Source organism: Rissa tridactyla, chromosome Z, assembly GCF_028500815.1.
Source record: "Rissa tridactyla isolate bRisTri1 chromosome Z, bRisTri1.patW.cur.20221130, whole genome shotgun sequence".
In the NCBI taxonomy this organism is placed as follows: domain Eukaryota; kingdom Metazoa; phylum Chordata; class Aves; order Charadriiformes; family Laridae; genus Rissa; species Rissa tridactyla.
The window spans coordinates 77,808,727-77,823,785 of record NC_071497.1 but is presented as its reverse complement, the minus strand read 5'-3'; the positions used below and the strand labels follow the sequence as shown (position 1 = coordinate 77,823,785).

At 44.7% G+C, this 15,059-nt stretch overlaps 1 protein-coding gene across 1 annotated transcript in view; it reads left to right on the top strand.

The window, feature by feature from the left end:
* LOC128902326 (ubiquitin-conjugating enzyme E2 R2) overlaps window positions 1-15,059 on the top strand; it is a 69,279-nt gene that overhangs the window by 32,582 nt on the left and 21,638 nt on the right. Inside the window, exons 2-3 of the mRNA XM_054185115.1 lie at window positions 8,109-8,195; window positions 13,155-13,252. Of these exons, the coding sequence (XP_054041090.1) occupies window positions 8,109-8,195; window positions 13,155-13,252 (185 nt within the window). The remainder of the gene's footprint in view (window positions 1-8,108; window positions 8,196-13,154; window positions 13,253-15,059) is intronic.

Below are 15,059 nucleotides of genomic sequence, written 5' to 3'. Positions count from 1 at the left end.
TTCAAGAAAATAAATTACTTACTCAGGTCATGAAAGTTAAAAATAAAGATTGAACAGCATGCCCAAAATCACAGAATGCCAGATTGGAAGAGACCTCAAGGATCACCTGGTCCAACCATTCCTGTCGAAAGCAAAGTCTAGACAAGATAGCCCAGCACTCTGAAAGTTGTCATAGGCTAATGCAGCTCTTAATAAAAGAGATAATCTTCTGGACCCTGAAGACTGGCAAGTGGAGGCAGGTGCCCAGAGTGTCAAGCCATACACACATAACTGGAGGACTTCCACACATGCTGCCAGAGATGCCAGTAATGTAGTATGATACTTTGAATAAGCAGCCTCAAATATTCCTGCCACTGCTCCAGCAAAGCTCTTACTGTTTTTGCAAATAGAAAGAGTTGGAAAATTGCTTTTTCTGAAGTGGAAACAAACTGTATCTAGAACAGCTGCGCTAGTGTTAGAGCTTTATCTGATCAGGTACCATCATCTGCAGTTATGTGTGCAGTAAGGCTATTTTGAGTGCCAGCTGCTTCTTCAAGTCATCTTCAAGTGCAGTATCACCAAGTATCTTTGACTCCTTCATCAAGTATTATACACTATAGGGAGACTTAAGTTTCACAGATTTAGATGTATTCTTCCTATTTATTTCGCCCAAATGGGGAAGTCAGTGTGTTTGCACAGATATAGGTAAGAATCAAGTCATCTGTTTCTGCGTGGAAGATAGTCAGATACAGACTAGCCTCTCTGCATAACACACACCCTGTGGGCCTGATTCCAAGCCATACAACTTGTGTACTGTCTGCAAGCAACCAGAAGGCATCAGACCCAAGAGCACAATCACAACGTGAAGCCTTCAGTGATGGCAGAATTCTCTTTGCATTTGGCCTGTCACAATCTCTAATATATTAAATCCCCCCTTTTTTTTCTCTCTTAAAATCAGGCCTGATCCTGGAGTGAAGGTTGAACTGGGGACAGAATGTAGTAATATTTCAGCATGGGAATTCCCAGGAAAATACAATAAATCCCATTATGATGTCAGCTTTCTCACATGAGAATTTGAATTTGCTTTAGTACCTGTCTCCTGTGGTCAAAGGTCAGCAAAGCTGTTGGGCTGGCAGCTTGCTGTATGAAAGAGGACCAAGTAATCCTGTTTGGTGTTAGGTCTTATGTAGCCTTTTCTGTGATGAGGTGGCAGACAAATGCAAACATTGAGTGAAAACGGATAGGTTATAGAAGAAATACATGGATGGCTCAGGGTGCCGCTGTTTCCAACTCAGTATCTCTTGCTGGATGCCACATCTCCTGCAGCTGTTGCAGCAATGTTTTCTGTAGCATCATGTAAAATCAAACTTAAAAAATAGAAGTAATAGAAATGAACCTGGCAGTTGTTAGCCTACTGTAGGTGAGTGCTCCTGTAATCTCCTCCTGTGCCTGAGCTCTGTGGGCTCTGACCTGCAGTTTTGGGAAAAAAATTGTTAAAGTAACACACCTGAATCTTAAGGGTTTATACTAAGGAGTTCAGAAGCCCGGCCCCATCTGGAAATGCTCTTGCTTTGCCATTATCAGCCTGGGACTAGAGCGAAAGCAGGAAAAAGCTCTGTTGAACCATGAGCACTGCAGGACTGACCTGTGCACAGCTGGCCCTGTGCTGGTGAGACCGTGCTTGGTTGTGCAACTGGGGAGGGGAACAGCTTCAGGAGTGTGCAGGTGGCCTCTTATTCAGCTTCCATCCTGTCCCCAGCAAGCTTTCCACATGAGAGCGTTAACAGCTGCCTTGTCTGAAGCTGTACGCTCCCTGGCTTAGGAGCGTGGACAATGAGTGTCTCTAGCCAGAGCCAAAGAGGTCGTCACAAGGTTCACACTGAACAGCACAATTAGTTGGGCAATACCATGGCCTGTCCCCTTAGTAAAACCCACTACAATAAAGAATATCCTCTTTAACTGCTGAACTGCTTGAGATCCTAAGCAGAGATGACTTGTGCAGGCTAACTGAATGTCTAGATGAGTAGCAGCTGCCATGAGCAGTTATTGTCATGAAGGCTAGAACCTCCAGACTGAAATTCCAGGTTATCAAAGGGAGGCAAGAGTTTAAAAAAAAACAAAAACACAAAACAACAAAAAAACCAAACAACCCACACCCTTTTGTTTCTTTTTAGTAATGTTAGGAGAAAATGTTTGGGTTTCCAGGCACTGCTTGTTCTGTCTTCATTATTCAGAGCAGTTTGAGAGATGGCCCAGACAGCAGGAGTGTGAATGTATGAGATCGTAGGAGCTTGGATGTAGACCAACTTAACAGGACTGTGGTGAATTCCCCCTGTATCATTCAGCTCAGCTGTGGTTTCGTGTCTATTGTTAGTCCTGATTTCAGATCTGAGGAGCAAAAGACTAATATGTGGGTGAAAGCCCTTTCTTTAAAGGGCTAATTGTAACTTTAAACATCATATTGCAGGCTTGCTGCTTTGGTCTGGGTTAGGTGACTTAACAACAGTCCCAGCTTTTTGAACATAGCTACATACACAGAGAAATAGTTAATAGCAATTTACTGTTAAAAGAAGTTTTGGTAAAAGGAAACCTAGTTTACCAGAGGAGTCTTCCATTGGAAATGGCAGCTTTTAGTAATGCCCCAGATACCTTGTGTACAATTCCTGATTTAGTTATGATTTAGTGTGAAACAAGAATGAAACCCATCCCTTGGGGTTTTTAAAAGATGGGTAGACATAGTGCTTAGAGATATGGCTTAGTGATGGTTTTTGTCAGGGTCAGGTTGATGATGATCTGAAAGGTCCCTTCCAAACTAGGTGATTCTAGGATTCTAAACCAGTCTCTGATTTTTTTAAGTTGACCTCACTTCTTGACTCATCTTTGTCCTACTGACTTGAGGCTATATTTTCTTTCTTGTTTAGAAGCTTCATGTTCTTCTATGAGATCTAGTTCACTCTTGCATTCAGGTTTTTGTGACTTACATTCCTTATGGAACAGTGCAGGTAATGCAGAATATAAGGGGTTTGTGGCTGTTAGTGTTTACATGGCCACTGCATCAGCAAGGGAGTTTTCAGAACTCATAAGACTTAATTGACCTGGTCACTCATCTTCTAACTTGGATCGGAGATGTGGTCCTAGTTCTCTAAAAGCACAACAGATGTCAGTAAACCTTGTTTATTAACATAACGATGCTGCTGGGAAATGAAGACAGAACTGGGCCTAAATTGCCAGGTTAGTGCCCAGCTCTGCCACAAAAAGTTACTTATATCCTAAGTTATCATATCTGTAGCTGAAATACCAATGTTGATCTTACATTCATTTTTACCTTGTCAAATAGTTGCCAATGCAGTGTGGCTAGCCTTAATGCTGGTTTACAGCTTCTGAAGCTGGACGATATTGAGGTACTTTAAACCTTGTTGATGTGAGAAACAGGCTGCTAGTACTTACTGCTGATCTCTACTGAACATGTTTTCCGGCAGATAGTATTTAATACTTCATGCACTAATCCAGGCTTAATGTGGGAGAAGGGAATCCACTAGTTGAATTGTATAAATGCTTGATGCTCTGGAAGCAGTAAAGGGCATTTTGTGGGATTAGATATTAACACTTAAGCCAGTAGTGGTCTGTAGTTCCTGTTCTTGTAGGCTTTCTTATACGTAGAATTTACAGCGTAGTTCGCAGCATGCTGGCAGGAGGCATTATTTAGGCGTGCAGCTATGGGAAGTGATGACATGCACAGCGAGGAGCCTGGCGATGCCTGTTACAAAGGAAAAGGAGGAGGGCTTGTGCTGTCTGCAAGCGTGGTAACTCTTAGCAGGGTGGGTGATCTGTAGGAGACCTTAGTGATGCCTGCATGCGGAGTCAGCAGGAGCTTGTCTGTGAGGTGGCTGCGGCAGATAATTACGAAAAAGCACAAAATAGTTTAAAAACTTAAATACTTCCTTTGCATCTGATCTTAAATGCAGTTTGCAAAGGATGCTCAGTTTCCCTGATGCTGCATTTCCACAGGGCTTACATTAAGCTTGTGATGTTTTAAAATAAAAATGATCTTTAACTGGCACTTCCAGAAACACCAAACAGCTGCAGTTTCTGTTGGCTGCTGTAAAAGCTGCTGTTGCTCCTGACTTTCACAAACCAGGTCAGTTGTGATGCTGGTGGCTTTCCAGGAAATGTGTGCTCTTCCCCCCATTGCCTCTCTGCAGTGGGCAGATAGGACGGATTCACCATTCCTACCCTTGCTGCCTAAAAATCAGGAATCTAGGTTTTGTCAGCGTGAGAGGAGTGGAAGAAATCGGTGTCAGACTACAGAAGCATCATATACAGCTAGGCTGGAATTAATACTGAATTTCTAGACAGCTGAAGCCAGGAGGGAGTCCTGCCTGTGCTAATGCTCCCCACTGAGAGGGAGATGTTATTAATGTGTCAGTGTTGAGTCAAGTGCACGGCAAGATCTCCAGAAACAGAGTCACTGTAGTAGTTACTCATAGAGACTGAATCAGGACTTAATTCAGTGATTGGTAGAAACATTACATTTGTATTTTCAGTCAAATAACATAGTATCTAGTAAAGACTTTATTTTTCTGGCATAGGTAGATTTCACTATGTCTTTGCCCTATCGAAATAGAAGAAAAATAACAAGTGTGAAGAGCAGGCACTATTGAGGATGCGTGGGAGCAAGGCAGTAAAATGGGAAACAAAGTGACCGTGCTGGTGGCAATATACTTAAAATGTGTGGTGGTGTAATTTAAGAGGTTGAAGTTCTTGTGCAGTAGCTGTAAATGCATGCAAAGGGCTGGCCTATTCAGTGTAACAGCAGAGGAGTTTAGGTTTTTTTCTATGGACTGTAAGTATGACAAGTTATAAATTGCGGAGGGAGGGAATGCGTTGATGACTGTGGTCTCCACCTTCCTGGCTATCAAGTATGTTTAGTGGTGTCAGAGCCATGGCAAGCAGGTGGCTAAAATCAGGACACTGGAATAGGATTATCTCTGTTCAGTTTAAAGTCAGCTAGTGGAGTCAAGCACATGGTGAATGCAGTAATGGGTTGGGTACTTGTAGGTGGGGGACTGAATTGCATCTTTAGTCCTCCTAAATTAGTTTTTCTGACTGTAATTAAGCTAATAACAAGCTGCCCTAAAACTCTGCCACTCTAGTACCTAGCAGCCTGGCTGAACTTGCCAGAAATAAGCTCAGATTTGCCTTACGTCAATGAAATTGTATGTGTGTGGAATCTTTTTGTGAGCCAATGCTTTATTTAAAAAATAAGCTTACTGCTCAATTCCATCTTGTTTTTTAAAATGTTCAGAATTGGGCTTTCAGTAAAAAAACTGACCTGTAATCATGGCTGTTGCTGCATCTTTGCAGGCAGTCTTGCAGCTTGTCTTGGAAATTCTTGGCTTGCTCAACCCACTCAGAAACTCAAATAGCATTCAGTGAGAGCAGAGTGGGTTTACATCATTTCCTGTGATTTCTCTTACAGAAGAGGTGCAGAGTAATTCTCTGGGATCTGTTTGTAGTGCCCCGGCAAAACATTTGGTTTCACTTTTCAAATTCTGAATGATCTCAACATAGGGACCTGAAAGTAATGCTTTTTTTTTGTTTTGAAAAAATCCCTGCCTGTAATGCGGAGTTTCCTAGTTTGGTGGCTTTTGGCTCTGAAATCAGGTTTGTAGAGAGGCTTCACTTGCCTTATGCTCCAGTACAGAATCTCAGTGTACTAAATACTTACAGGCTAGTTAGAAATGGCTTATCAACAAGTAATGTGACTCTGACTTCTCTAAACATGCAACTGGTTACAGGCAAGCTGCTGTCTTGGCTGCTTCCATGTGAGGAAAAAAAAGGTTTCTCTAATCTCTCTCCAGTTGCATTTTCTGGTGTCAGAGCTCAAGAAGCATCCTTCATGTGGCAAAACGCCAGCTTTATTTAATTCTGTAATGGTTGACATTGCAGGCTGGCAGGTAGCCCTCTTCTATTAAAAAGTTGTGGCTGCAAAACAGGATTTAGAAGTTTGAAACAGTCTTCCACGATCTACAGCTTCTGCATGAGTCTACATCACATACAGAGACCATAGCTGGTGCTCCAGGCTCAGCCTTTGCAGTGGTCTTCTTGAGACGAAACCCTCAATTTGAGAGCAGAGGGTTTTTACTGAGAGGAGTGAGACCTTTTTCCTCAGCTCCTTGACCCATGCATGTGGGCTATAATCGTGGTAATGCTGGTACACTACTGGCAGTATGCTTTTTTGATCACCTAAAAACTATACATGTGTAGAAGGTGCATGGGTTCTGCCAAGAAATCTTGTAGCTAGCTCAACCCTAAGTTTTGTTGTCTCTTGCATTTTTAATCTCTGTCCTTGGGCTGTTGTATGTCTTAGATCTCATGAAACTGCACGTAAGCACAGGAATGGGCTTTCATGGGAAAACCCCAGTGGTCTGGAGGAGTCTGCAGCTACGTGAGCTGAAGTGAATCTGCTCTGCCCCGGGTAAATCTCTGCTCCGCTCCCAGTGCGGGGTGGCACCTTGCAGAGCCAGGCATGTCCTCACTGCAGCAGCTGCTCTCTTCTGTGGTGGTATGGTGACAAGAGGCATTCTCTTGCTCTTCTTGGAGCAATGCCATTCATGTAACTGACATCAAACTGTGGGCTAGGATTGTTTATGTGGATCGTAAATTTTTTGGTTGTGAGTGTGCCATGGCAAATGACTGTGAGATGAGGACTCAGTGCTGCTGCAACATACTTGCACACAGTCAGTATTACTAGCAGGCATGTGCAGAACCTACAGCCACGTGAGCTGCTGCATTTGTTTCATAAAGGTGAACAGAAAACCTTCTTTTCTTGGTTACCTGGCACTCTGGCCCCATAAAATTTGATCTGCAAGACAAAAGCATATGCTGATCTATGAGTAAAACTGTAGCCAGGTACTCAATAGCTCTGTAATTCAATTTGTTTGGTTGCCTGCCTCTGTTTCTGTGAATAAAACTTCCCATAGTTTGTCCTGTTGAACAAGGTCAGCACCCTGTGTCCAAGTAGCATGGTTAGATACTTAAGTGAAAGGGGGTGGCCTGGAATTCTGCTCTCACCATGTGTCTTGCTTTTGGGATCTCTTCCTGCATTCTCAGCTATGCATGAGCCTGGCTGTGGTGCTGGGCCCAGGAGATGCTTCTCTCTCTGGAGATCCCACACAAGACTGTCGTGGGACTTTCTTGGAGGGTTGAGAAGTGCCAAAGGAAGGGTTTGTGCTCCACAGTGCAGCAAGCGGTGTGTGACTCCCCCTTCCAGAGGGCAGTGGTTTTGGCACTTTGTCAGTCCAGATTCAGCCCTCTTTCCTACTGGCTGGCTTTTCTGACTGCTGTGGGTGGCAGGACAGCACAGAAGTTAATACCCAGTGCTGGGATCTCTGTAGTCTTCCCACAACTGACTCAGCTCTGTGAGTCTTGCCCCACAGCTGGCTGTTGACCTCAGAGGCACTGGAAGTGTTTTGCTGTCATTGCCCATCAGTATTTAGTTCATCGAGTTGCACTGATTTATTAAACAAACACACGTGGTGTTCAGACTTGGAATGCTTCTGGTGGCAAGAAATGTAGTATTAGGAACGCAGGTAGATGGACCACCCTAACTGTCGCACAAGGCAAAAAAACTTTGGATCTCAGCAGAGCAAGTATCTAATAAAACTTTTTGCTGCAAAGAAAGAGTAGTTTATAATATTTGCACTGGCAAATATAAAACAGGTCTATTTGTCTTAGCAGACATTTTTAGCCTGCTTGTTAACCCAGAAAGACAGCAGTAGTATCTTAAGCTCAAGCTTTTCAAATTTATTTTACTGTGTTTTAAGAACAGTTGTTAGATCGTGCTTCTTACATTAGGACATGTTAAATGCCTTTTGGCTTGTTTTCTGAGCATTACCAGCCCAGGTCAGTCTTGGTGTTTCAATTTTTCTTATTCAGTCAGTGTTTTACTCATAGGAAATTGTGTAGAGTTACACTGTGGGGTCACGTGGGCACTGCTATATACAATAAACTATTTAATGTCCTTAATTGAAATTGTTTTTTTCCAGTCTTACATTGTAATGATTGCTTGTTGATCTGGGGTTTTTTTGTTCTGTTTCGGTAACTAAAATATTTTACTTTTTTTCCAGGCTCACATTAAATTTCCTATTGATTATCCATATTCACCACCTACCTTCAGATTCCTGACCAAAATGTGGCACCCCAACATTTATGAGGTAAGGCACTTTTTTAAATTTTTCTCAGGCCTGTGAGAAGGCTTTCTACTTCATTAAACTTCTGGAAACATTGAAGGTACTAAATGTCTCAAGCCATAACTGAAGTGGTTAGCTGTTGGTGTTAAATATTAGCTTCATGCTTGAACAGGTAAATCTAAATGTTGTAAGAAATGCTGTTCTTGTAGGAAGGGACGGAGTAAATCTCATACCTGCAAGCATAGCAGGGGGCCAAAGAGCCATGCCTCGAGCGTTGTCAATTGTAGGGGATTCTTAGTTCAGGGCTGGTGGGGGGGAGGGTCTTACCCTACTATGATACTTAAGAAGATCAGGTTTGAGACCATCTAAGAAACCTGAAGGTGCACAAATCCATGGGATCTGCTGAGATGCATCCACACATCCTGAGGGAACTGGTGTATGAAGTTGCCTCTATCCATCATATTTGAGAAGTTGTGGCAGTCTGGTGAAGTTCCTGCTGACTGGAAAAGGCAAAACATAACCCCCACTTTTAAAAAAGATAAAAAGGAAGGCCTGGGGAACTACAGGCCAGTCAGTCTTACCTCTGTGCCTGGCAAGATCATGGAGCAGATCCTCCTGGAAACATCTGCTAAGGCACATGTAAAATAAGGAGGTGACTGGAGACAGCCAAGATGGCTTCACTAAGGGCAAGTCATACCTGACAAAGTTGGTGACCACCTGTGATGGGGCTACAGTGTTGGTGGATAAGGGGAGAGCAAATGACATCGTCTACCTGGACTTGTGCAAAGCACTTGATGCTGTCCCGCAGGACATCCTTGTCTCTAAAACTGAGCAACGTGGATCTGACAGGTGGGCCACTCGGTGGATAAGGAATTGGCTGGATGATCACAGCCAAAGAGTTCCAGTCAATGGCTTGATGTCCCAAGTGACCAGTGATGAGTGGCATTCATCAGGGGTTGGTACTGGGACTGGTGCTGTTTAACATCTTTGTCAGTGCCACAGACAGTGGGATTGAGTGCACCCTCAGCAAGTTTGTTGACAACACCAAGCTGTGTGGAATGGCTCATACGGTCGAGGGAAGGGATGCCATCCAGAGGGACCTTGACAGTCTTGAGAGGTGGGCCCATGCAAATCTCATGAAGTTCAACAAGGCCAACTGCATGGTCCTGCGCGTGTGTCGGGGCAATCCCAAGCACAAATACAGGCTGGGTGGAGAATGGATTGAGGGCAGCCCTGAGGAGAAGGACTTGGGGGTGTTGGTGGATGAGAAGCTCAACATGACCCAGCAATGTGCATTTGCAGCCCAGAAAGCCAACCACATCCTGGGCCACATCAAAAGAAGCGTGGCCAGCAGGGCGAGGGAGGTGATTCTCCCTCTCTGCCCCACCCTTGTGTCTTTACCCACTGGTTAGCCAATCTGAAGTGGCCCTTAGTTCAATGCATACATGGGTCATGTTCAGAGGGTGATGCTGTGGGCTGTCAGGTCTATAATGGTACAACTGTGTGGCAGGGCCAGAAGGAGAATGATTTTATATAGAAGCAATCACTTCAAAATTACGAAATTTCATAGAGCTATTTTTGAAAGCTGAAAGTCTGTTTTTAGATCAAAACTTCACTTTTAATGGAGGCCAGTCAAATCCCTGCTTAATTTTTGTATATCCTAGACAAGTATCAGCCTGCTAGGACTACTAGTTGAATATTTGAGCAGCTAAAGGCCTTTCAAAATGTTCCTGTTGGTGCAGCTCTGTTACCTTATCACAGGTCTTCCTGTAGGAGATTCTGCAGCATTCTCTTGGGCCCACTTCAAAACAGGAATGCTACTTCTCTTCCTTGCTGTGAACAAACGATGGCTTTAGTTGATGCCTTGGGCTTGGAAGGCCCTTTTCTGAGAGTTGTTGCTCCTAAATGTCCAGCATGGAATAAGTGTGCTTCCGATGTTAGCACTGATGGTTTAGTAATAAATGGCCAAAGGCCTCTCCAAACTTCAGTGCGAAACAGGATAGAATCAGCTTTAATTACTGGATGCTCAGGAGGATTTCCCTAAGCCCAGGGACATCCTGAAATCAGTCATCTGACAGTCTTCTGACTTGAGTTTTGGACTTTGCACAGAATCTTGTATGTCACCAAGGGTGGTGTTTCTCTTTAAGGATCTATTTCAGTTACATGGGAGTTTGATCTATAAATATAGACAACTTTGAGACCTGCAGACTATTGCAGATTCGTACTGTGGATGTTGTTCTGAATCCAGAAATTCTCACACAGGAGGTGAGTGAGAAATGGTTACCAAAATGGTATGTACAAAACGAGTCTTGGAAGGGACCTCTCCCTGTCCTGGTGGGAAAGACGAAAAATTGGCTCTAGAAACAACTAAAGGTAGGAGGAGAAACTAACCCAAAATTTGATGGGTGTATTTTGGGGTTACTCTTCAAATACTCCAGCTCTCAGCTTTGTACTTTGTGTTCGTAGCAGTATTTCCTGGAGCTGAGGGAATCTGAAGCAGCTTGCAGGCTGTTTTGGAAACAACATTTAAGCAATGAAGATAAGGCACTGGGATAACTCCAAATGAAACTGAGAATAAATCAGCAAAGGGCTTGAGGTTTGAGGGTTTGTCAGGAGGAGGGGAAAAAAATCTTTTAGTGCAAGGAAGATGAAAGAAGGTAGCAGTTTACAGAATCTGCTGTCAGGACCAGATGGAGAGGTTGAGGATGATGTTCCTGTTCTGAGCAATGAGACTTGAGTAACTTGTGTGTTTTCCCCATCTCCAGTTTACGTGGGTCATCTAGTTGAATTTTTGGTAAAACTGTGTTTACTTGTTCTTTATTTTTATGACATAACATTTCTCAGTCCTACTAGAAGTATAGGCTATTTCCCACTGGCGGATGAATACCATATCTGCCTTGTTTATATTTTTCAAAAATCCATGTAGGGCTTTCCCCTTGACTACACTGATCCCTAAAATCTTGTGCTGATCTCATCAGGACCCATGATACCTTTACCCTTCCGGACTCTGTAATGCAGTGGTGCCCTGCTTGAATTCCCAAACATGCAAGGTTGATTGTTGCAAGGGGGAAACTTATCACATCCTTGCTTTACTCCATATTTTCATATTGCCAGATATCTGCTTTTCCACATGCTGCTGACCTAATCACTCGAGGAACTTCCCCCAAGTGCTGTGATGTTTTCTCCTGGCCACCAGTGCTGCATTCTCCCAGGAGATGGTTAAAGGAAAAACTGGCTAAACTCATGGGAATTATTAAACCAGAATAGGCTGTGAACCTAATCTAACATTAGTAAGGTTAACTTCACATTAAAATGATGTTAAGAAAGTACTTCTAGATTGCACAAGCCTGTTTGAGTCCTAAAAAGGAAACTGCCTTGAGTTTGAGTGTGTAACAGTTTGTTATGGCAAACTGTTCCAGCAACATAAGTGCATACTTGGCTATTCAGCAGCCCCAGGTGCCGTGTTGCTGTGTGTAGTTGTGTTCTTCACCAAAAAAAAACCTGCTTCAAAATGATGAGGACTTGCTAGATTAGCATACCTGGCAGGGTTAATGAGCCACTGAAATCTGGACAATCATCACAAGCTTCCAATGTTGAAGTAGGATCTCGTTTGGCCTTAAAACAATTGTCCTTGCTAATCAAGGTGAATTGAAATGTTTGGGAGGCCCTTCAGGTGAGCTGCTGCTATCTGTAGCTGTGATCACTGGCTTGGGCTCAAAGGCACGGATGCTATCACTGTGAGCAGCACTGCTTTGTACTCTGGCTTCTGTGCATTGAGCAGCATTGGAGGGTCCTTGGGAAGTAGCTGAGACCAGATGGGGAGCTGGCAGCCTACAATCTTGAACAGAGCTGATCCACAGCTTCTCTCTTGTTCCTGTCATCAACCTGTGCCTTGGGTCAGGGTGACAAGGGACAGCGTGAGCGCTGCCTGTCAGCTGAGGCTGTGCCACCTGAAGGTGTGGGGCTGCCTCTAGGAACTTGTAAGCCATCCCAGCGGCCGGCTGCAAGAGACAGCAAGACAGCAGGGCGTGGAGATGCCAGCATTTGCTGGCTGGCCCCCAGCCCCATCTGCACCTTCACCCCATCCTGCAGCAAGGCATTGGGACCCCATGAGTCCCTGGAGTCAGCTTCAGTGGAGAACATCAGCTGTGGTGAATACTGCTACAGCACTCCTACAAAGTAATCGTGTCAGAGGGCTGTTGCTGGTGGAGAATTGGTTTTACAGGCTTCTTAAAGTGTTTATAAATGGCAGACATTATGGAGCTTTAAATCTATATTCAGGCTATAACACTGAGTAAAACACAGATTGAGGATTACGTGGCTGTATGGCTTCCATATGCTGCCAAAATATTCTTCCTCTTGCATGCTGGAAGGGATTTTCAGTGAAACCTTCAGAGAGTGTCTCCTGCTTTTTCACCTGATATTTCAAACATCTGTGTCCTAGGGGAGGAGTGTGAGCCTGCCCCGTGCCATCTGTTCAACCCCCTTCTGTCCCAGGAGAAGCATTGTTTTGATACCTGAGCTAGCGGAGAATGCTAAACCCTTCAATTCAAAAATTCCTGTAGCAAACTGAGCTACCGCTGGGAACAAAAAAACTTTTTTAACCCTACTTTGGGTCTCCTGTGACTAAAGCTCATTTCTATCACTGTGACAGTACTTGCTGTCTGGAGACCAATTTAGTTTTATGGGACTTTATTACTATTTCTGCTTGCTTTGCTACATTCTTTAAACTTCTTGAGTTGAGATTTCTTTTGTACTAATTTTCGGACTAACCCTGTTTAGCAAGGGAAACTTTTGAGTGTATAAATAAGTAGACCCAGGAAGAATTGAGAACCATTACCAGTTCTTGCATATTTCTACTGGCACTCGGGGTGTTCATATCCACAAGTTTAAACTGCTCAGAATGTAGTCAGAGTGTTGGATTTGAGTCATTGACCTCTGCCTCAAGCCAAGCTATTCTCAACTTTTGTTTCTGTCTTGCAGAATGGAGATGTATGTATTTCAATTCTTCACCCACCTGTAGATGACCCACAAAGTGGAGAGCTGCCATCTGAGAGGTGGAACCCTACCCAAAATGTCAGGTAACTGTGAATCCGATGTACAACAGTGACCTCAGAGGCCTCTTATCTCCCTCCAAGGCCTGTGTTGGCAGGGGTTTGGAACGGAATCTAAGACTTTGGGGGCTTGAAGCGAGTGGGAACCAGACTTATCAAGCTGTCTGAAGATACTGGAGTGCTGTGTCCTGCTACTGGGCTAACAACACGGACCCTTCTGTCCTGTTCTCAGGGTTTCATGCTCTTAAGGCAAATTGTCTCAGATTTTTTCAAATGTTCTAGCCTTTCCCAGTGCATGTTCACAGAATGATGATAGGGGTTGGAAGGGACCTCTGGAGATCATCTTCTCCAACCCCTGTGCCAAAGCAGGGTCACCCAGAGCAGGTTGCACAGGAACGCATCCAGGCAGGTTTTGAATGTCTCCAGAGTTGGAGACTCCACCACCTCTCTGGGCAGCCTGTGCCAGGACTCTGCCACCCTCAAAGTAAAGAAGTTCCTCCTCATGTTGAGATGGAACTCCCTATGTTCAAGTTTGTGCCTGTTACCCCTTGTCCTGTCACTGGGCACCACTGAAAAGAGACAGGCCCCATCTTCCTGACACCCACCCTTTAAGAATTTATAAGCATTGATAAGATCCCCCCTCAGTCGTCTTTCTTCCTGACTAAAAAGACCCAAGTCCTTCAACCTTTCTTCATAAGAGAGATGTTCCAGTACCCTGATCACCTTTGTAGCCCTTTCACGGAATCACGGAATCTTCAGAGTTGGAAGGGACCTCTGGAGATCATCTAGTCCAACTCCCCTGCTAGAGCAGGATTGCCTAAAGCACATCCCTCAGGGCTGCATCCAGGCGGGTCTTGAAAATCTCCAGAGAAGGGGACTCAGTGCTCTGTCACCCTCACTGTAAAGAAGTTTTTCCGCGTATTTGAACGGAACTTCCTATGTTCTAGCTTGTGCCCATTGCCCCTTGTCCTGTCGCTGGGAACCATTGAAAAGAGCCTGGCTCCGTCCTCCTTAAACCCACCCTTTAGATACTTGTAAACATTAATCAGGTCCCCCCTCAACCTTCTCTTCTCCAGGCTAAAGAGTCCCAGCTCTTTCAGCCTTTCCTCATAAGGGAGGTGCTCCAGTCCCATAATCATCTTGGTTGCCCTACGCTGGACTCGCTCCAGTAGTTCCCTGTCCCTCTTGAACTGGGGAGCCCAGAACTGGACACAGTACTCCAGTTGTGGCCTCACCAGTGCAGAGTAGAGGGGGAGAATGACCTCCCTCGACCTACTGGCCACAGTCTTCCCTATGCAGCCCAGGATGCCATTGGCCTTCTTGGCGACAAGGGCACACTGCTGGCTCATGGATAATTTGCTGTCTACCAGGACCCCCAGGTCCTTCTCCTCAGAGCTGCTTCCCAGCATGTCCGCCCCTAACCTATACTGGTGTTTGGCATTCTTCCTTCCCAGGTGCAGGACCCTACACCCTCATTAGGTTCTTCTCTGCCCAGCTCTCCAGCCTGTCCAGGTCACGCTGGATGGCAGCACGGCCCTCTGGAGTGTCGGCCACCCCTCCCAGCTTGGTATCATCAGCAGACTTGCTGAGGATACACTCTGTCCCCTCATCTAGGTCATTAATGAATATATTGAACAAAATTGGTCCAGGTATTGACCCCTGAGGGACACCACTCGTTACAGGCCTCCAACTGGACTCTGTGCCGCTGATCACAACCCTCTGAGTTCTGTCACTCAGCCAGCTCTCGATCCACCTCACTGTCACCTCGTCTAGCCCATACTTCCTCAGCTTCCTAATGAGGATGTTATGGGAGACAGTGTCAAAAGCCTTGCTA